At 43.4% G+C, this 20,839-nt stretch overlaps 1 protein-coding gene across 11 annotated transcripts in view; it reads left to right on the forward strand.

Moving 5' to 3' along the window:
* acacb (acetyl-CoA carboxylase beta) overlaps window positions 1-20,443 on the forward strand; it is a 41,345-nt gene extending 20,902 nt beyond the window's left edge. For 5 of the 11 annotated variants that reach the window (XM_055886246.1, XM_055886247.1, XM_055886245.1 and 2 more), the window contains 33 exons: window positions 538-638; window positions 747-835; window positions 952-1,076; window positions 1,401-1,514; window positions 1,706-1,819; window positions 1,910-1,999; window positions 2,094-2,212; window positions 3,431-3,454; window positions 4,028-4,168; window positions 4,597-4,699; window positions 5,028-5,138; window positions 5,386-5,442; window positions 5,932-5,973; window positions 6,099-6,314; window positions 6,515-6,670; window positions 6,960-7,163; window positions 7,437-7,592; window positions 7,693-7,815; window positions 7,974-8,243; window positions 8,915-9,012; window positions 9,361-9,481; window positions 9,604-9,714; window positions 10,873-11,016; window positions 11,302-11,422; window positions 11,629-11,725; window positions 12,103-12,199; window positions 12,434-12,569; window positions 12,885-13,062; window positions 13,217-13,341; window positions 14,927-15,081; window positions 16,225-16,395; window positions 16,651-16,787; window positions 16,908-20,443. In XM_055886246.1, coding sequence (XP_055742221.1) covers window positions 538-638; window positions 747-835; window positions 952-1,076; window positions 1,401-1,514; window positions 1,706-1,819; window positions 1,910-1,999; window positions 2,094-2,212; window positions 3,431-3,454; window positions 4,028-4,168; window positions 4,597-4,699; window positions 5,028-5,138; window positions 5,386-5,442; window positions 5,932-5,973; window positions 6,099-6,314; window positions 6,515-6,670; window positions 6,960-7,163; window positions 7,437-7,592; window positions 7,693-7,815; window positions 7,974-8,243; window positions 8,915-9,012; window positions 9,361-9,481; window positions 9,604-9,714; window positions 10,873-11,016; window positions 11,302-11,422; window positions 11,629-11,725; window positions 12,103-12,199; window positions 12,434-12,569; window positions 12,885-13,062; window positions 13,217-13,341; window positions 14,927-15,081; window positions 16,225-16,395; window positions 16,651-16,787; window positions 16,908-17,034 — 4,173 coding nt within the window. In that variant the 3' untranslated portion in view covers window positions 17,035-20,443. The remainder of the gene's footprint in view (window positions 1-537; window positions 639-746; window positions 836-951; window positions 1,077-1,400; window positions 1,515-1,705; window positions 1,820-1,909; window positions 2,000-2,093; window positions 2,213-3,430; window positions 3,455-4,027; window positions 4,169-4,596; window positions 4,700-5,027; window positions 5,139-5,385; window positions 5,443-5,931; window positions 5,974-6,098; window positions 6,315-6,514; window positions 6,671-6,959; window positions 7,164-7,436; window positions 7,593-7,692; window positions 7,816-7,973; window positions 8,244-8,914; window positions 9,013-9,360; window positions 9,482-9,603; window positions 9,715-10,872; window positions 11,017-11,301; window positions 11,423-11,628; window positions 11,726-12,102; window positions 12,200-12,433; window positions 12,570-12,884; window positions 13,063-13,216; window positions 13,342-14,926; window positions 15,082-16,224; window positions 16,396-16,650; window positions 16,788-16,907) is intronic. The other 6 variants (XM_055886248.1, XM_055886249.1, XM_055886250.1 and 3 more) reach the window with 6 other exon arrangements.
* The last annotated feature ends 396 nt before the right edge of the window (window positions 20,444-20,839 follow it).

The raw sequence follows: 20,839 nt of genomic DNA on the forward strand, positions 1-20,839 counted from the left end.
CAGAACTGGGAACAAAGTTCCTCCATATTAGCCACTAGTATATAGGAATCTAGTAGTATATAAATAATTATGGAATTCAGTGAAGTAATGTTCGGCCTACTGCTAATATCCTAAACGCATTATAATGCAAGTCATATCGGGATGCTCAGCGCTTCAAGCCAAGCCTCCTCCGTGCCCGCCCGTCTCTTTCGCTCTCTCCCCACCCTGCAGAATTTCAGTCGCATCTCACGCCCAGCACTTGTCTATATGAGTCAAGCATGTAAACAACTAGCTTTCCCGGTCTATAGAGCAGTTTTCTATCTCCACTGATTGGTGGAGTAATTTAATGCGCAAAATGTAAAAACTGTTGCTTTTTGTAGTTAAAGGAACAATATAAACGGGTACCCTTTTTTCTGGTTCAAACCGGTTCAGGACTTTGTTATGCTGGTCAGAACAGTGGAACGAAACGATTGGAAAATAAGTTTGGTTCCAACCCCTGATCTGAACCCAGGTCTGCTCTACAGTACACTTGGTGAATTGGTTTCCCATCCATTTCAGATTGCCTGTATCTTGGACAGCCACGCAGCCACCCTTCAGAAGAAGGCCGACCGGGAAGTGTTCTTCATGAACACTCAGAGTATCGTCCAGCTGGTGCAGAGGTCCCACTTCTCTTATTTCATTATCTGAATCATCCCTCCATGACATGTACGACTTCAGATAGGATGTTGGATTTGGATTGTAATAGTGGGTGGATGAATTTGCCGCAGGTACCGCAGTGGAATCCGAGGATACATGAAGTCTGTGGTGCTGGATCTGCTCAAGTGTTACCTGCAGGTGGAGATGCAGTTCCAGCAAGGTGATTTGGTGTGTCACTGTGGATATAATCGAGACAATATCCTGCTGTTTATGACTTATTTTATATCGCGGTGATGCATTGTATGACCACATTTTTTTTTTTCTTTTTGTGAACAGCTCACTACGACAAGTGTGTGATCAACCTGAGGGAGCAGTACAAGCCTGACATGACCCCTGTGCTGGAGAGCATCTTTTCTCACGCTCAGGTCTCCAAGAAGAACATCCTGGTCACCATACTCATCGTAAGGCTACTCTCTCTCTCACTCAGCTAAACACCCACAGCTTCGTGTCCACTTGATGAATAACAATGAAATGAAGATTAAACATAAATTTAATAAAAAGGAAACTGCATTGCGCTAATGTTTTTGCTTTTTTGGAGGGGTCAACCAACGCAACCTGCAAGCTGCTTCTCGCATTGATTTTGTCACTGGATAATGAATAGTGTAATTTTTTTCAGTGTTAACACTGCAGTTTCCCTTCATCGGCAATTGATGGTGACGGGGACATGTTTCAAGACTCACCAATGCTAATAGGGAGTGTGCTGTGTGTACCCTGGTGACGTTTAGGATCAGCTGTGTGGGCGGGACCCCACCCTAGCAGACGAGCTGATGGTCATCCTGAACGAGCTCACACAGCTCAACAAGATGGAGAACTCAAAGGTGGCACTGCGTGCCAGACAGGTACGTTTCGCAACCGTTTGTACTGAATGATGTTTTGGCACAGCGGAGTGTACCGTTCTTCGACATTCTAAGACCCCCAGTCAGTCTGGTAAGATGGTAGATGTTATTGACTTAGATGGGCACTACATATTGTAGTTTAGTAGCTTCAAAACAACATTCTGAATATTGATGGACAAGTGTGTATTTTGCAGGTTTTGATCGCTTCCCATCTGCCCTCTTATGAACTGAGGCACAACCAGGTGGAGTCCATCTTTCTGTCTGCCATCGACATGTATGGACACCAGTTCTGCCCAGAGAACCTGAAGGTGAGCGTCACGATTTTTCCAAAACAGCATTTTTTTGTTTGTTATACTTCCATAAGATCTGAAGGATAATATGTCTTTACTCCTCGGCAGAAACTCATCCTGTCTGAGACCTCCATTTTTGACGTCTTGCCCAATTTCTTCTACCACACTAACCGGGTGGTGTGCATGGCTGCCTTGGAGGTGAGCAAAGTGAACAGCATATAAACCTGACATGGCTTCGTCCTGATGTAGATTTGAGCTAAAATGTTTGCCTACCGTGTTCCCCTACCTATAGGTGTACGTGCGAAGGGGCTACATTGCTTACGAGCTGAACAGCCTCCAGCATCACCAGTTGCAGGACGGGACGTGTGCCGTAGACTTCCAGTTCATGTTGCCGTCGTCCCACCCCAACAGGTACCCAGCCACCGCAGACACCAGTTCTCTACCAGTGTCACAAAGCAGCTCTACAACAAACGTAACCTACAATGTCCCAACTCTGGAGTTGCCACTTTCAATACAAGGCGTCCATAGCTGCCACTATCCCTGGTAATAAAGTCTGAGTTGATATAGAAGGGACAGGGTGGGTGCAATTTGAAATAGACAGGAAAGACTGTTAGTTTACAACCTGAAGTTACAACTGTGCCATTATGATAACTGTGTTAAGGAAAAGAAAGTTGGTATATTTAGTTAGCTAATTTACTTTTCACCACATAAGGATTTGAATTATTCTCAAGCGATGGGAATGGAAATCTTTTGTGTATTTGTTAGTGAATGAGCCAATCGTTGTATTTTATACTTTTTTTTTGGTACGTCTTTATGCCATTTCTCTGCAGTCCAGTATTCCTCTGGTTCTCATTGATTTGCTCCTGTTTCCCGTTTCTCCCCATCAACAAGCGAGAGATTCACCTGAGTGATTCACTCAGTGCGCGCCAACGCGTAATCCACTCAACTCTACATACTCAGCATCTCTGAGAACGCATTGCTCAATCTCTATACTGAGAGCACTAATAGGGCCTGTAAAACCCTGGTCATGGTACAGTCTGTGTGCTGTTTCCTTTTGTGTAGCGCAGTAGATCATCTTCTGACACCCCCATAACCCTCTCCCCTTTGGGACAAGCCCTTCAATGTAATCGTTTCTCCACTGCCATTTTGGGGCAAACCGTCAGACGTAAGTAAACTATCGGAATGGACTCTCAAGATGCCAAAGCTCTAATTCCACAAACCAGGAAACTGACAAGACTTTGTTGTTTAAAACATTTCTTACGTTTTTTTTTTATTTTTTAAAGGAGATTTTCACAGTTGCGAAAATTCAATTCACTGAAAGTCAGGCCCAATTGCAAAGGATTGACTTTCGGCTTTCCCCTCTGCTCTATTATGTTTTTGTTAGAAGTCAGGTTTTGTAATTGCAACTTGATAAATCACAATGGATCTCAATCACATCCAGTAGTTAAAATAAAATTACCCATTTGCTGCTTTTAACATTTTAACTTCAGAATGTCATTATTATTTATGGTCATTATTAATGTGCAAAGCTAGAGTATGCCATCAAGTGCTTTGAAACTAATAAGAATGCATTGTGGTCAAGGTTGATCATCCACTGCTTACATTCACCTGTCAATGATCTGATTTCAGAGGAAGCAGCCCTACTCTGAACAGGTAGAGTACAGCTCCTCCTTCCAGGCAGCCTGCCACACTGTCTGGCTCCGTCTGTGTATGTCTCCTAGCAATGCATGGCTGAATGCGCTGTTTTTCTCTTCCCCATCTTTTTAAAAAACCACAAACCTCTGGAGCCGAAGGACTCCTCCAACACGTCCTTCCTAATTTATATTCTTCACATTTAGCGTTTTTTTTTTGTTGCCTTTCTCAACTTTCATAGAGATGTAGCTTTTGAGAAGCATATGTACTTTGTCTCACCTACTGTTTGCAATGTGTGTTTTTAAACACTTTTTTTGTGACAAAAAGCCCATTCTGTATTCTCCAGTTGCATATTTGACCCTCATAGGCCACTATAGTAATCTGCCACGCCTCTTTCAATCAACCATAGTCAGTTATACACAATCAGTCATTTAATTTCAAACGTATTATCAATCAAAACATGTCTAGAAAACAAAGATATTGCTCTCTGTTATGCTTTGTGGAAAGAAAACAGGTACAGTATGCTATACCATTGCTCCCAGTGCTCACCCCAACCCTACCCAGGAGTCACCAGTGTGTCGTCCCTTCCCTCAGGTTGGCGATGCCGGTGAACAGTGTGGGACAGTTTGAGATGAGGCGGCAGGGTAGCGAACTCTTCCTAGATGGGGCGTTCTCTCCCCCCTGTCAGCGCATGGGGGCCATGGTGGCCTTCCAGTGTTTCGAAGACTTCAAAAGGTAAAAAACCACAGATCAACTCTTGGATGTCTGGTAATATGGGGTAATAATAAGCCTTGTCCGAGACCTGAGGCGCGTTCAACTAGGCTTGTCTTCAGCGAACATGTTGCCACAATTTCAGTTGTACGATTTGAAGGAACATTCCAAAATGTTATGGTGAAACATCAAACGGCTAATTTTTTTGTAAGGATTACGGGGGCTTTTTAGCGACAATATTCAAACTGTAAACGACTTAGCTACTCCTACTAAATATACCAGAAAGTCTGTGGCCACTTGATTCATTTTAGTGGCAGTTTAGACCCGAAACAGACATTTACGTTTCGCGGCACACAATCTTCTCAGACTGTTAGCTAACTTTAGCGAACAGTCGCGGCTAACACAAAACAAATGGAATATTGGGTGTGTCCATCTGCTGGGTGTGTGTGCAGGAACTTTGATGAGGTCATCTCCAGTTTTGCTGACCCGCTCCTGGAAAGCCCGCTTTTCCCCGAGGCCTGCTCCAATCAGTTCTACGAGGAGGATAACTGCAAGGTGACCGTGTGATGGGATCGTGTTAGAGGTTTTATGGAATTGTTGCTTCTGGGGGTGCTCTCAAGCCACAAGGGGTCTACTAAATGGACAGAAATATTGTCGAGAAAATACCTCCATTAGAACGACAACAAAAATATATTGTTTGCCTAAAACGAACCATTTGTTTCATTAGATAAGAAATGGATATTATATAATATTGATATCTTTGCATATGAACTATACAGCTACAATCTGATTTTTTTATTTTATTTTTATTTTTTTTGGTATATGAGGTGAAGGCTGACATTTCTCACTAAGCTGTGATTGATTATCTCCCTGTGCGCTCCAGCAGAACATGAAGGAGAACCCCATCCACATCATCAATGTGTCCATCAAGTCGGCGGACACAGAGGATGACGATACCTTGGTCACAGCCTTCGCTGCCTTCGCCCAGTCTAAGGTCAGCAGCACAGTTCATCCCACCAAACTCTCACAGTAGAATTGTGTCGGGGCTTTTTTCCTCATAGGGGTGAATCCTAGCTTCTGCTCAACGTTGAATTTCAACTTCGTCTCCCATTTGACCTCAACACAGGATTAAGTGAATATTTGACTTAAGTGGAAGTTGGGATTCTCCTTCATTATTATCCCAGTATGTCCTATGATTTCTGCACTAGGATTATACTTGATATGATGATTTCTTATTACAGAAAGGGTTACTCTTTGAGCATGGCATCCGAAGGATCACGTTTTTAGTCGCACAGAGGGTAAGATGTTTCTACGAGACCGTTTTGAAATAGCCTCGTACGACCATCCTGATCTCGCAAGCTTCCATTCTGTTACATGGAATCCATGTAGCGAAACGGATTGTAAGCTCGCGAGATCGAGATGGTCGTACTAGGCTACATTTTGAAAAATCCCTTTGCTGTTGTTGAATACGACTGAACAGTGCTCTGTCATCTCTTACTATTAAACTGATTTTACTTACTATTAACTTTTATTTTAATCTACTTTGGATTTACTATTAATATCCTATTAACTTAATATTAACTTACTATTAAACTATGGCTAATAAAAGCAGGGTCGTTTCCATTAGTGCACACTGCAGCAAAGCGTTTTGCAAAAGAAAACGAAAACGAGCATTTCTTATTGGACAACTTCAGGTAGTCCCTCCCCGTTTCCGTCAATTTTCTTCCTTTTGGTGCCTAATGAATACGACCAACATGAATCTAATTTTCCTCTTTGATTTTTACCAGAGGGAATTTCCCAAGTTCTTCACTTTCAGAGCCAGAGACGGGGTAAAAAAACAACTTCTTTACAATTTTTATTTTTTAACAATAACTAGACATTTGTTATACATGAACAGCCTTAATACACTAGTAAACCCACTCGCTCTCCACCTGTGTGCGTGTCTCTCTCCCAGTTTCAGGAGGACCGTATCTACAGGAACCTGGAGCCTGCTCTGGCCTTCCAGCTGGAGCTGAACCGCATGCGTAACTTTGACCTGACGGCCGTACCCTGTGCCAACAGCAAGATGCACCAGTACCTGGGTGCCGCTCGCGTGCAGGAGGGCGCTGAGGTCACAGACTACCGCTACTTCATCCGAGCCATCATGCGCCACTCTGACCTCATCACAAAGGTACGGGGGGGGGAATAAACGCCACACGAGCGCAAGAGTGCAGGGGTGGAAGGAGGCCCCTTACAAAAACTCTCTTTTTAAACAGGAGTTAAAAATACATGTATTGATTTTGCTCCCTTACATTGAAGATAAATCATTTGTGTCTTGCTTGGAATATTTATTTTTGCTCAAAACGCTAGCACCCCTTTCTCTCTGTCCAGGAAGCGTCATTTGAGTACCTACAGAACGAGGGTGAGCGTCTTCTCCTGGAGGCTATGGATGAGCTGGAGGTGGCCTTCAGCAACACCAAATGGCGCACCGACTGCAACCACATCTTCCTCAACTTTGTCCCGACCGTCATCATGGACCCCTCCAAGGTCCGTGTGCCTCTGCTCTCTGCTGTTGGCTCCTCCTAGACAAGGGATTTTGACGACAATCCATCAACTTAAAGGGGGCTATGTGGCTCCTGAGCCAAAAAGGCTTCCATAAATGGACAGAAATGACCTCATTGGACAGAAGGGGCACACCTGCCCATACCCACGAGGAAAAGCATATATTGTTTGCCAAACACAAAGGATTGTGGGGTTTCATGAGCTAGTTAAAGTGAGCAATGTTATATCATGTGTATATGAACTACAGTATGTCTTGCCACTCTGTGTCCTGTAGATTGAGGAGTCTGTGCGCTCCATGGTGATGCGTTACGGCAGTAGGCTGTGGAAGCTCCGGGTGCTCCAGGCCGAGCTCAAGATCAACATCCGGCTGACGCCCACTGGGACCGCCATCCCCATCCGTCTGTTCCTCACCAACGAGTCCGGCTACTACCTGGACATCAGCTTGTATAAGGAGGTCACAGACCCCTCAACGGGACAGGTAGGCCGATCAGGAAGAGCACTATAAACCGGCACGCAGGCTGGGATCAGCTCACTGACACAGATTGGCGCACGATGCACAGCCAGAGAAAGTGTTGAATTAGCAGTGCAGCAGGGTCTACAATTTGCTAAACGCTTCACAGGGTATTCCTGAAGACTATATGGATGCTTCACAAATCATTTATAAACACTTCTTTCTATTTCAGTTTCTCTATCCGTACGATGCAATGAGCTGCAGCTGACAACTGACCTCCGTCTCCCCTCTGACCTCTAGATCATGTTCCAGTCGTACGGGGACAAGCAGGGCCCTCTGCACGGCATGCTCATCAACCATCCCTATGTCACCAAGGACCTGCTGCAGTCCAAACGCTTCCAGGCCCAGACCTTGGGCACCACCTACGTCTACGACTTCCCAGAGATGTTCCGACAGGTTGGGTTCCTCTCTCTCTCTCTTTTTGACACTTGACCCTTTTTAACTGCAGGGACTTTTGTTTGTTTTTTATCTGTTTTTTACCTTTTGTGTCTCATAGGCCCTCTTTAAGCTTTGGGGTCCGGGGGACAGCTACCCTAAAGACGTGCTGATGTGCACCGAGCTGGTGCTGGACCCGCATGACCGACTGGTGCAGATGAACCGCCTGCCTGGAGACAACGAGGTAGAGCACATAGCGTGCTCACGTGGATTGGAACGACAACATATTCTAGTGTTACAGAGATGAGCGGGGCCATCATTCTGTTAAAACCCTCTATGTTGTTCTGAAACCCCCCTGGCAATCCTGAATACTATACTTGGCTCTCTATCCCTCTCTCCCAGGTGGGAATGGTAGCCTTCCGGATGCGGATGAAGACGCCAGAGTATCCCGAGGGCCGCGACATCATCGTCATCTGCAACGACATCACCTACATGATTGGCTCGTTCGGGCCCCAGGAGGACCAGCTGTTCCTGCGGGCGTCGGAGATGGCCCGGGCCGAGGGCATTCCACGCATCTACATCTCAGCCAACAGCGGGGCGCGCATCGGCCTGGCCGAGGAGATACGACACATGTTCCAGGTTGCCTGGACCGACCCCCAGGACCCTTACAAGGTGACTTATCACCAGTCACTACTTAACAGTAGATCCTACAGTGTACGTAAGACCTTTTTTACAAGGACTGTTCAGTTGAGCACCTGCTACTGCGTTGTCTTCAGTGGCCTTGTAAAAAGGTCTTTGGGTGCAGGGTTTTGACTTGTAAGGGCATACCATGCAACCATGTACTTTATTTTAGTCTACTTGGTACATATTTTCTTAACTCTTCTTGAACTGCACTGTCGGTTAAGGGCTTGAGAGTAAGCATTTCACGTTAAAGTCTACACTTGTTGTATTCGGCGTATGTGACAAATAAAGTTTGATTTGAAAAGTGGGGAAAAAACACTCGCTGGAAATGGTCATTAGAAATGTAATTGATTTGCAGCAGCAGAGGTCACTGCAATGCAAATTAAATTACTTTTCTAAAGATTTTTTTTTTTCTGACTTAACGTTATTTCTTCCGTCTGTGTGACACTGGCAAAGCTGATTTGTTACCATGTGCTGGCGGCAGGGTCTACTGTGTCGGGCAACCTGACTGGTGGTCAGAAGAGTGGGTGTGATTGATTTTCTCTGTGGGGCATAATGGCAAGGTGTAATCCTGTTGTAACCTCTTATCAGCCTCTATACAGACATGCCCTGTTTCTGTCAGCCCACTTTCTTGGAACTGATGACTGTTTGTTTGTCTCTAGGGTTTCAAGTATCTGTACCTGACGCCCCAGGACTACACCCGCATCAGCTCCACCAACGCTGTCCACTGCCACCACGTGGAGGAGGGTGGAGAGTCCAGGTGGCGCACGCACGCCCTTCACCTGAGGAGTATACAACAAAGCAGGATCAATTAGTTAGCCAGCTGACTTTGAAAAGCAACCAGTATAACTATTGATTTGATGGGACTTTTTTTTTTTAAATGCTCAACTTAGTCTAATTGAAAAGACATATCTATACCCATTTTCAAGCTTATCTTGAAATATCAAAAATATTATGGCAGGTCATCCGGCTAACTCCTTGAACCTGCTTTGTAGTATACCCCTCTGGTGCTAGTCACCCTTATCAACTAGCGCAGCTAACAAAGACAGTGTGGTATCCCAGAGGTTCGCTGACTCTCTCTCTCCCCATCCCGTCGACTGGACTCTAGGTACATCATCACTGACATCATAGGGACCGAAGATGGTCTTGGGGTTGAAAACCTGAGAGGATCAGGCACCATCGCCGGGGAGTCTTCCAAGGCCTACGATGAGATCATCACCATCAGCATGGTCAGGAGGACACACACACACACACCTCTCTTTGTCTGGTGTTAGATAACCCAGGTCGTTAGGCATAGCATGCCTCGTGGCTTATGTTGAAGCCATGGTACTGTATGTCCTGGGTACTGCAGGTGACGTGCCGTGCCATTGGGATCGGGGCTTATCTAGTGCGTCTGGGGCAGCGGGTCATCCAGGTGGAGAACTCCCACATCATTCTGACCGGGGCTGGAGCCCTCAACAAGGTATGTCTCTGTTCCCGTCTGCTTGGATTCATCATGCGTTTTAGAACTCTGAGACTTACACAAGAAGTAAACACAGGCCCACTGTTAGGATAACTATGGAGCCCGTATGTTCAAAATAATATATGAAAATATGTTTTTTACCTAAAATACCCCTCTAACCCTCATACTACCAACATAATTTACATACATGGGTATGTAAACTTGGGTCATTTTGACAAGCAACAATCGTCAATTAACTTGATAATAATTAAGACCTCATTAAACATATAAATGTTATCAGATTTTTTTTTAAATATCAAAACTGACTTATTTTAACAAAATTAGTTAATTTGTTAACCACATTAGTACTGAAAAGCTAATTTACCATCATTTGACTGTAGTATAATTTTGTTTTTCAGAATTTTGAAGTAAATATTAATTTTGACATGAGCTAAAAAACGACTGCATTTTAAAGGGGCGGTACATCAAAAATGTAAATATACATAATTTTATTGGCCGTGTTTAATCCATTGATCATGAGACAATTACCAAAAATATGGCTTAATTTTATTTATTTACTTATCGCGACGCCAGCATTAGCATCGCTTCTAGTGAAACAATGGGAGTGGTAGGGCCTATGGTAAGATGTTTCTAAAAGCATGCCCAAATCCTCAGTCACTTCAAACCAAATGTTATAGCAACCAAAACACCTTAAAAAGTTGCACATATAGAATTTTGGAGGATATTATAGGATTTATGGTATTTATAAAATATTTCCCTGTAGAATAACTATGGATAACTTGTATTTATGTCTCCAGAGAAAGCTATATTCAAATAAAGGTCCTATTTATCAAATGACTATAGGCGGATTAGGTGTTTTTGTCCCCAAAGGTCTCTTAAGTCCATATTGATACAGAAACACTAAACAATTATTTTGATTGATTGAGAACAAGTTGATTGACAAAGTCATGAAGAATTGAATATATCACCTTTGGGCTATGATCAAAAATATGACTCTTGTGTCAAAATGACCCCGGTCAGTAGTATGACGGTTAAGGAGTCTCATATTTCATAAGTAGTGAAACCTATTTTAAACCGTTATAACTACAATGTACTATAATCCTCTCGATATGTGAAGCGTTTCCACTGTCCTTGACAGTGAACCTGTTGTCGTTACAGGTTCTGGGTCGAGAAGTGTATACCTCCAACAACCAGCTGGGAGGCGTCCAGATCATGCACAACAACGGCGTGACGCACACCACGGTGCCCGATGACTTTGAGGGCGTTTTCACTATCCTGCGGTGGCTCTCCTATATGCCGAAGGTACATTAGAAAAAGAAGAAGACCAGATCGGACCCCATATTCATAAATATTCTCAGAGATGGAGTGCTGATCTAGGATCACATCCCCTCTGTCCATGTAATCATATTCATTATGATCTAATGGACAAAACTGATCAGAGATCAGCACTTTTACTCTGAGATGCCAATTTGGCAAGACAGCCCAAACAGATCTTGGACCAAGCTGAAGATGTACCGTAAGAGGTCAAATTCAGCCGACTAACCCCCAGATAGGAGTTGTCAGAACATTGTTCTACTCTGATTTCAGACCAAGCACTCTCCGGTGCCGGTGATACCACCCAAGGACCCAGTGGAGAGGGAGATCGAGTTCACCCCCACCAAGGCTCCCTATGATCCCCGCTGGCTACTGGCCGGGAGGCCCCACCCCAGTGAGACACACTCTGCAGCATAACCCTCTTAACTCTGCCCAGATTCTATTTCCCCCAGCCCCTGAGTGGATAGATATGGCTATGTCACACAGTGCAGTGTACTGAATATTGAATTAAATCAAATCCAACTTTTTAAAGTGCATTAAAAAAAATGTGCAATACTGTACATATTGCTGTCATAGACTATTTATGTGTGTTGTGTTTAGCTGTAAAAGGAGCCTGGCAGAGTGGATTTTGTGACCATGGCTCGTTCATGGAAGTGATGGGGTCTTGGGCCCAGACAGTAGTGGTGGGCAGAGCCAGGTGAGTGTACTGTATAGACACACACACGCGCGCAATATAAATGCTTACAGAAGACATATGGGTAACAATTTCTTAAAACCTGCAGGTACAATGCATTATGATGTAGTTTTAATACATTCATGCATTTTAAGACTAGTCATGAGCATGTTTGACCTCGTTACGTCTTATCTCATAATGACCCTTACTAAATATCAGTCATTTCGAGTCAGTTGATACATGGAGAGAGAGACCTAACATTTTAATTATTATATACAATTATGAAGGCTCATAGATGATTATAACAGCTTGTTCAGCGTTCTACCTGCAGGATATGGAATCACAGAGATGTAGTAGTTCCGAAGGCAGACTGCCAACTAATTTGTAACGCAACACCACAGGTTAGGTGGGATTCCCCTTGGCGTCATTGCTGTGGAAACACGTACCGTTGAGGTGGCTATCCCGGCCGATCCAGCAAACTTGGATTCTGAGGCCAGAGTGAGTGGGCTTTGTGTCCTCCATTATATGTTGTATTCTTGTGCCGTATGCCAAGGTGACATGTTAGTAAACCATCACGAGTTAAGTTTTGATGCCTTTGATCATTTTCGAAAAGGGAAACATGATCTGACAAGGTAATGCAGACTCATTCGACACCTGCAACAGAGTTTAACATCCCTCTGTGTGTGTCTCGCACTCATTCTCACTCACTCACTCACTCACTCACTCACTCAGCTGGTGCAGCAGGCCGGCCAGGTCTGGTTTCCGGACTCTGCCTTCAAGACGGCCCAGGCCATCCGTGACTTCAACCGTGAGCGGCTGCCTCTGATGGTGTTCGCCAACTGGAGAGGCTTCTCCGGGGGAATGAAGGGTACTGACTGGCCAACCTGGGATCAAATGCTATTCAAAATCATTTCAAATACTGTATCTGTGCTGGATTGAGTTTGCCTGTTGCAATGGGACTACTAGGACATCTCAAGTGCAAGTCATGCTCACCTGGCACTCCAGCCAGACTAAAGCAAATGCTCAATGCATTTGTAAGATTTCAAATAGTATTTGAACCCTAGTCTGATACTGACTGGAAAACCCCCACTACAACACAGTGTTTTTTTCCCTTCTAAATCTCAAAACATTATTGTAAATATTGATGTTACCACAACTGCAAGTCCGTTTTTATTTCTCTCAGACATGTACGACCAGGTGCTGAAGTATGGGGCCTATATCGTGGACGGCCTGCGTGAGTTCCGCCAGCCTGTGTTGATCTACATCCCGCCGCACGCCGAGCTGAGGGGGGGATCCTGGGTGGTGATCGATCCCACCATCAACCTTCTGTGCATGGAGCTCTACGCAGACAGAGAGAGCAGGTGGGCCTATTTATTTATTTATTTTACTGGCAGGGCAGCTTCTCTCCAGAGCCAATGTGAATGAGCTCTTACTCCTTTCCCTCTTTTACTTTCTCTCATCCACCTTCCCTGTTGTCTCATGTCCACCACTCTCCCCCTCCCTCTCCCTGTCAAGGGGTGGTGTACTAGAGGCAGAGGGCACTGTGGAGATCAAGTATCGCAGGAAGGACCTGTTGAAAACCATGCGCCGGATCGACTCGGTCTACGCCGGTCTGGCTGAACAGCTTGGTAAACAGCCTGGTAAACTCTTACAACAGTACCTGTAGTTCCGCCCATATGTACGATAGGCATCGTGTTTTCTTTTTAGTTAGCATTGTAAAAAAAAATAAAAAAAAATGTAAAGGTCACGAACAGTCAATCGTGTTTTTGAAGTTCTGATATTTGAAGGAAACCATATCAAAGTATGAACAGTGACTGTTGCCTCTACGTTGATAAAGTGTGATCATAAAGTTACTGGTCCCCTCCCCCATGTCAAACACTTGGATTCAGGAGGCGGGATTATTAAGGGGATAGTGACATCACTCTGACTTTTTTTTAAATACACCAATGGTAACATGATATACTTGTACCTAATTTAAATGAGTACAGCCTTTTAACCAATGTCAGAGAAGGTGTGTTTGCAGAGAGGTGTGGTTTATATAACTAGATAGCTTCTCTACTGGTGCCAAAATTCGACTGTAGTGTATCGGCAAATCTAATTTAAAGTTTACCCTATTCATCTATAGCAAATATACTTAAATGTTTCCCCTTTCATCTGTGTCTGGCTAGTTACTGGCTAGCTATGTCTTCAGCCAACTTGGAACAAAAGGGGGAGGGGGGGGTCGTTCAAAACTCGGACTCAGTTGTGAAGTCCGCACATCTGTCTGTGATGCATCACAAGAGACATGCTAAACGGGAGATGTATACTTTTTGTCCTGGTAGTTAGCCATGAGAGAAAGTACTTTTCAGAACTACTGTCCAGGACCTTTAAAGTTTTGCCATGTCCAGTGGTGTAAAGTACTTAAGTAGTACTTTAAAGTATTTTTACTTAAGTCGTTTTTTTTAGGTATCTGTACTTTACTATTCATATTTTTGACTTTTACTCCACTACAATCCTTTAGAAAATAATATACTTTTTACTCCGTACATTTTCCTTAACCAATAGTACTTGTTACGTTTCGAGTGCTTAGCAGGACAGGAAAATTGTCCAATTCCCACACTTATCAACAGAACATCCCTGGTCATCCCTACTGCCTCTGATCTGGCGGACTCACTAAACACACATTTTTCATTTGGAAATTATGTTGGAGTGTGCCCTGGTTATTCGTAAATTTCGTAAAAACAAGCAAATCGTGGCGGCTGGTTTGCTTAACATAAGGAATGTGAAATGATTTACTTTTGATATATTTAAAACCAAATACTTTTAGACTTTTACTCAAATAGTATTTTACTGGGTGACTTTCACTTTTACTTGAATCATTTTCTATGAAGGTATCTTTTTACTTTTACTGTTTGTACATTTTCCAGCAGTGCTAGAGTCACAGGGGTTCGACAACCAACAGCTGGGTCGTGTTTATTAGGCACCAAACGAAAGGAAACAGGGCAAGACTTCCTGGACTTGGGCAATAATAAATGCTAATTTTCAGCTTTCCATTGCAAAATGTTTTAAACATCTTTAATTCTGTGTCCTACTGAACAGGGACTGAAACGGGGAAAGACTTCCTGGACTTGGCCAATAAGAAATGCTAATTTTCCGCTTTCCATTGCAAAATGTTTTTAAACATCTTTAATTCTGTGTCCTAATGAACACGGAGGAGACATTGGTTAATACATTTTGACTGGCCAGGTACACCGGAGCTGACAGACAAACAGCGGCGGGACCTGGAAGCCAAGCTGAGGGCCAGAGAGGAGTTCCTGCTGCCCATCTACCACCAAGTGGCAGTGCAGTTTGTGGACCTCCACGACACCCCTGGTAGAATGCACGAGAAGGGTGCCATCACGGTAAAAAAAAATCCTCCCTTTGTGTTTTACAACAACACTCTGTTATGATCGGGGTTGGAACCCCCAAAAATTCTAATCGTTTCCTTCCCGAATGGAACCCACATTTAAATTCCTTTCCACTGTTCCGACTAGCAAAATAAAGTTCTGAACCAGTTTGAAAACAATTATATATATTTTTTTTACATTTAGCTCAACATAAAATTACTTCACCAATCAGTGCGGATAGAGCAGCTTGCTATGGAGCGGGCAAGCTATAGTTATTTACATGCAACTATAGCGAGATGCGACTGAAATTTTGCTGGTGGGGAGCGAGATGGTGGAGGAGGCTTGGCTTGAAGCTCTGGGCATGTTGTTATGACATGCATTATCTGAATTAGGCACACAAAATTATACCAACAGAAGAGCGGTTTTATGAAGGAACTTTGAATGTTCTTGAACTTCCAAGAGTTGGCTTAACGTTGGACCAGAGCTAGCTGCCTAACCTTTTTTTAGTTAATAAATCCAATGTGGAATGTGATAATTATAGTATCCTTAACTAGTATTGAAAAAGTTAATCCATTCTTCTCGAATTAAAAATCTCTCTTCCTAATTTCTGAATCACGTTTGTAATGTCGATAGACTACAGTAGCCTATGCTTCGGAGGGCGAGGGGCAGGTAGCCACAGCTGGCAGGCAGACAGTGGAGTACATTTTTGAGTGACAGCATGAGGGCTTTGCATAGGTGTGCTTTGTTGCATTTCGTTTTGGTACTGGAAAAAACGGCGGAACATAAAATAACTTTATTAACCGGTTGCCATTCTTTTAAAATGACAGTTCCGTTTCGGAACAGTGTAGATCGCTTTCGTTCTGATTCTGTTCCTTGAAAGATTCCGTTATTTTCCGTTTTTGGTTCTGTTCCCTGAACTGGTTCCAACCCCCAGTTGTGATAGTCAATCAAACAATGGAAGGTGCCAGAACAAACCCTGGAAAGCTAAATAAAGTTCAATGCGACCTCAAAGGGTGTACATGGGCAGACAGGAGGAGATGAATGTGTGATGCCCGGTCCCATTCTCCACACCTGCAATGGGGCAGGGGCATTAGTGTCCCTCACTCTATGGTCTATGTAACCTGATGGTGGTCTATGTAACCTGGTGGTCGCATGCAGGACATCCTGGACTGGAAGAATGTGCGGAGCTTCTTCTACTGGCGTCTGCGGCGCCTCCTGCTGGAGGGCGTGGTGAAGTGTGAGGTCCTGCAGGCCAACCCAGAGCTGAGTGACGGACACATCCAGTCCATGCTGCGCCGCTGGTTTGTGGAGACAGAGGGCACGGTCCAGGTATGGATGTCACAACGTAATGGCTCTGTTCATGTGATACAAGCAAGGTTATCCTATTGTAATGGAGTACCCCTGTCTGAAACATGTAATCCCAATTGTCACCCTCGGAACATTTTAGTTATTTTTAGTCCAGTGTTTAAGACGATGGGTTACTGCGTGGGGGACCCAGGTTCGAATCCCACTGGTTACACAATCTATTCCAATCCATGGTGTGTAGACATTTTTTTAGAGTTAGGTTCTGTGCTTAATTTCCAGGCGTACCTTTGGGACAATAACAAAGCGGTGGTGGAGTGGCTGGAGAAGCATTTGGCCAAAGAGGACGGCACACGATCCGCCATCAGAGAGAACATCAAGTACCTGAAGAGGGACCACGCCTTGAAACACATCCGCAGGTACACACACACACACACACACACACACACACACACACACACACACACACACACACATTGCTACACTTGAAAGTACTGTGTGCATATAATCCTATGTATGTACTGTATGTGTTATCCCAGCATTGTGCAGGCTAACCCTGAGGTGACCATGGACTGCATCATCCACATGAGCCAGTCCATCACTCCATCCCAGAGGGCCAAGATCTCCCACCTGCTGGCCACGATGGACGGCACCGCCCCCAGTTAAAGTCCAGATCTGAGGCTGAGCTGCCCAAATGCCTTACACAGGAAATTCCTGAAGTTCTAGCATAGTGGAGAAAATAGATAAGTAGGTCTGTGGGATGTGGACTTAGGGCAGGGGGACACATGCAGTATCTCTTCATCGATGCCGCCTACGTTCTATTGTTGAGTTGAGACAATAAAGCTAAGATGCCAAAAAAGCCAAAAACATGTCTAATTCTCAGGGTTAGGGCTAGTTCGGGCTGCTCATATGCTATAACCATGCAGCACTATACACTACACATGCACTACATCAAGGGTCCCTACCTTGGGTAGATTTATTTTTCTTTCCGCGGATGGTCGGGGGGCCGGAACATAGTTATAAATCATTTGTACACTGAAAATTGACAGCAAGAATCCAAAACATATATAGTATTTGACAAAAACTGAATAATTTTAAACCTTGATTTCATTGGGATATGATCACTTATGCCTCTCTATTTATGCGTGGGAATACTTGGGAACAGATTCCCTAAGTTAAAATCCCTTTGAGCTGATTTCCTGACGATTTTAGTCTTATGTTCAACAACCGAAATATATTTTTTTAAATCCTCAACTTGGGGGGCCAAATAAAATCGGGGGATTCGGAAAGTATTCAGACCCCTTGACTTTTTCCACATTTTGTTACGCTACAGCCTTATTCTAAAATGGATTCATTTGTTTTTCTCCCTTCATCAATCTGCACACAATACCCCATAATGATAAAGCAAAAACATATTTGGGGATTATTTTCTAATTTTATACAAAAATAAACTGAAATATCATTTTTCAGAACCTTTACTCAGTACTGTGTTGAATAACCTTTTGGCAGTGATTACAGCCTCAAGTCTTTGGTATGACGCTACAAGCTTGGCACACCAGTGTTTGGGGATTTCTCCCATTCTTTGCAGATCCTCAAGCTCTGTCAGGTTGGATGGGGAGCGTCGCTGCACAGCTATTTTCAGGTCTGTCCAGAGACGTTATATCGGGTTCAAGTCCGGGCTCTGGCTGGGCCACTCAAGGACATCCAGGGACTTGTCCGGAAGCCACTCCTGCGTTGTCTTGGCTATATGCTTAGGGTCTTTGTCCTGTTGGAAGGTGAACCTTCACCCCAGTCTGAGGTCCTGAGTGTTCTGGAGCAGGTTTTCATCAAGGATCGCTCTGTACTTTGCTTCGTTCATCTTTCCCTCGATCCTGACTAGTCTCCCAGTCCCTGCCACTGAAAAACATCCTCACGGCATGATGCTTCCACCACCATGCTTTACCATAGGGATGGTGCCAGGTTTCTTCCAGATGTCACATTTGGCATTCAGGCCAAAGAGTTCAATCTTGGTTTCATCAGACCAGAGAATATTGTTTCTCATAGTCTGAGTCATTTAGGTGCCTTTTGGCAAACTCCAAGCAGGCTATCGTTTGACTTTTACTGAGGTGTGGCTTCTGTCTGGCAACTCTACCATAAAGGCCTGATTGGTGGTGCTGCAGATATGGTGGTCCTTCTGAAAGTTTCTCCCATCTCCACAGAGGAACTCTGGAGCTCTGTCAGAGTGACCATTGGGTTCTTGGGTCACCTCCCTAACCAAGGCCCTTCTTCCCTGATTGCTCAGTTTGGCCGGGCGGCCCGCTGTAGGAAGAGTCTTGGTGGTTCCAAACTTCTTCCATTTAAGAATGATGGCCTCCGTGTTCTTGGGGACCTTCAATGCTGCAGAAATGTTTTGGTACTCATCCCCAGATCTGAGCCTCGACACAATCCTGTCTCGGAGCTCTACGGACAATTCCTTCAACCTCATGGCTTGGTTTTTGTCTGACATGCACTGTCAACTGTGGGACCTTGTATAGACAGGTGTGTGCCTTTCCAAATCATGTCCAATCAATTGAATTTACCACAAGTGGACTCCAAGTTGTAGAAACATCTCAAGGATGATCAATGGAAACAGGATGCACCTGAGCTCAATGTTGGGTTTCATAGCAAAGGGTCTGAATACTTAGGTAAATAAGTATTTTAAAAAATGTCCAAAACCTGTTTTTGCTTTTTCATTGGGGTATTGTGTGCCTTTTGAGATTTTTTTAAAATGTAATACATATTAGAATAAGGCTAACGTAACAAAATGTGGAAAAAGTCAAGGGTTCTGAATACTTTCTGAATGCACTGTACATGGCAACGTTGGTGTGGTGTTGTAGCTTTAGTGATTCAAGAGCTGCGGTTAATCCAAATCAAGCATATGGAGCTTTTATGCACTTTTAAAAAGTTCAAAAAGTATAAAAGTTATCAAAAAGCAACCTATCCCAGACTGGTCTGCACGTTTTTAAGTTTGAAAGGTGTTTCTAGCTTAAACGGTGTAAGACTTAGTTTTAGGCTACATTTTTCTTATTCAAGTCTATGGCCATTGAAATGCATTGGGAAAGAGACGTTTTGGTGTTGGTAGTTTTTACGGTTTGGGCTACAGGTTCCAGTGGAATAATAATAATTTAAAACGTTTTTTTTAAGAGTAAACCATTTTCAGCAATCACACCTAATTATCAAATGTACAACCCCCAACCACCTGACACTACAGGCAGGTTAAATTTAAATGGTCGAAGTATTTGACCTCAGGTCTGGTTCCATGTGGTTTTAACATTGCTATGATCAGAGGGAACCACCACTATTTAGCATTTCTGATTCACTTCATCAATAGGATTTGAAAACCCATATGTTTGAAAGCATGAATTGAATGGAGTGGACCATGTGCCTTTTATCAGTATTCTATCAAGCTTCTCATTGCTAATGCTGTGCACTGGCATTTTACAACGGGGGTGACCAGGGTTTTTGCTATGGTGTGTTGATCATTCTGTTCATATCTGGGAGAATGTGTGCCGACCTTTGAATGTACGCCAGCCAGGGGCCGAACAAAGCCCTCATTTGTGTACCATGTAAAATATATAAATATATTTTTGTAATGTGCCAGTGCAGACAATACACAAGCCTGTCTGGGGGTTGGGTGACGTGTAGCCTTTACTTCAGTATGTTCCTAGGCCGTTATTGAAAATAAGAATTTGTTCTTAACTGACTTGCCTAGTTAAATAAAGATAAAATAAATGTATCCTTGTGACAATATTGACCAAAAAAAGACTAATTTCAGTGACATTAAATTACATTGAATTAAATTAAATTTCATTTCATTTACAGAATCATTTCAGTGACTGGTCGAGTAGGAAATGTTTCATTTTTCCCCCTCATTAATTTTAATCCAAAAATGGGATATGTCAGTATTGCCCTTATTAAGACTAACCTGTACAATTTGAAGTCAGGTAATATTTTTTTATTTTATTAACAAGTGTTTATTTGTGTGCCCTTGAATTTCTTTCTTTGTATTATTGTTTTTTGACTGAATAACAAATATGCCTGTGTTTTTCCTGAGTCATTTCATTTGTATTTTTTGTTGTTGACAGTGATGGTATATGCTGGAGTCTGAATGAATAATACTATATAAATCCTAGTGGATAAATTCACACCAGTAGTATTTGTATAGTAATAATTTGGAACAAATTGGCATTCAGATATGACTTGTCTGTGTTTTCATTGTTTATAATATAATGCTGATTGTTGCTTAAACGCAGGTGAACAGGTGCAGAGAAGGGTATAATGGGTAGACGACAAGATTGTAACCAAGAGACCCCAAGCCGTTCTGCTGCTGTTGCCTTCATCAAAATACCAGATATCCATTTGAAATTGTCAATAATATATGTAAAATGTCTGCCATGTACTTACTTATTAGAGTAATGTATAGTATCTGTAGATTCATTCCATTTATTTGTTT

The sequence above is a fragment of the Salvelinus fontinalis genome, chromosome 28 (assembly GCF_029448725.1).
Source record: "Salvelinus fontinalis isolate EN_2023a chromosome 28, ASM2944872v1, whole genome shotgun sequence".
Lineage (NCBI taxonomy): Eukaryota > Metazoa > Chordata > Actinopteri > Salmoniformes > Salmonidae > Salvelinus > Salvelinus fontinalis.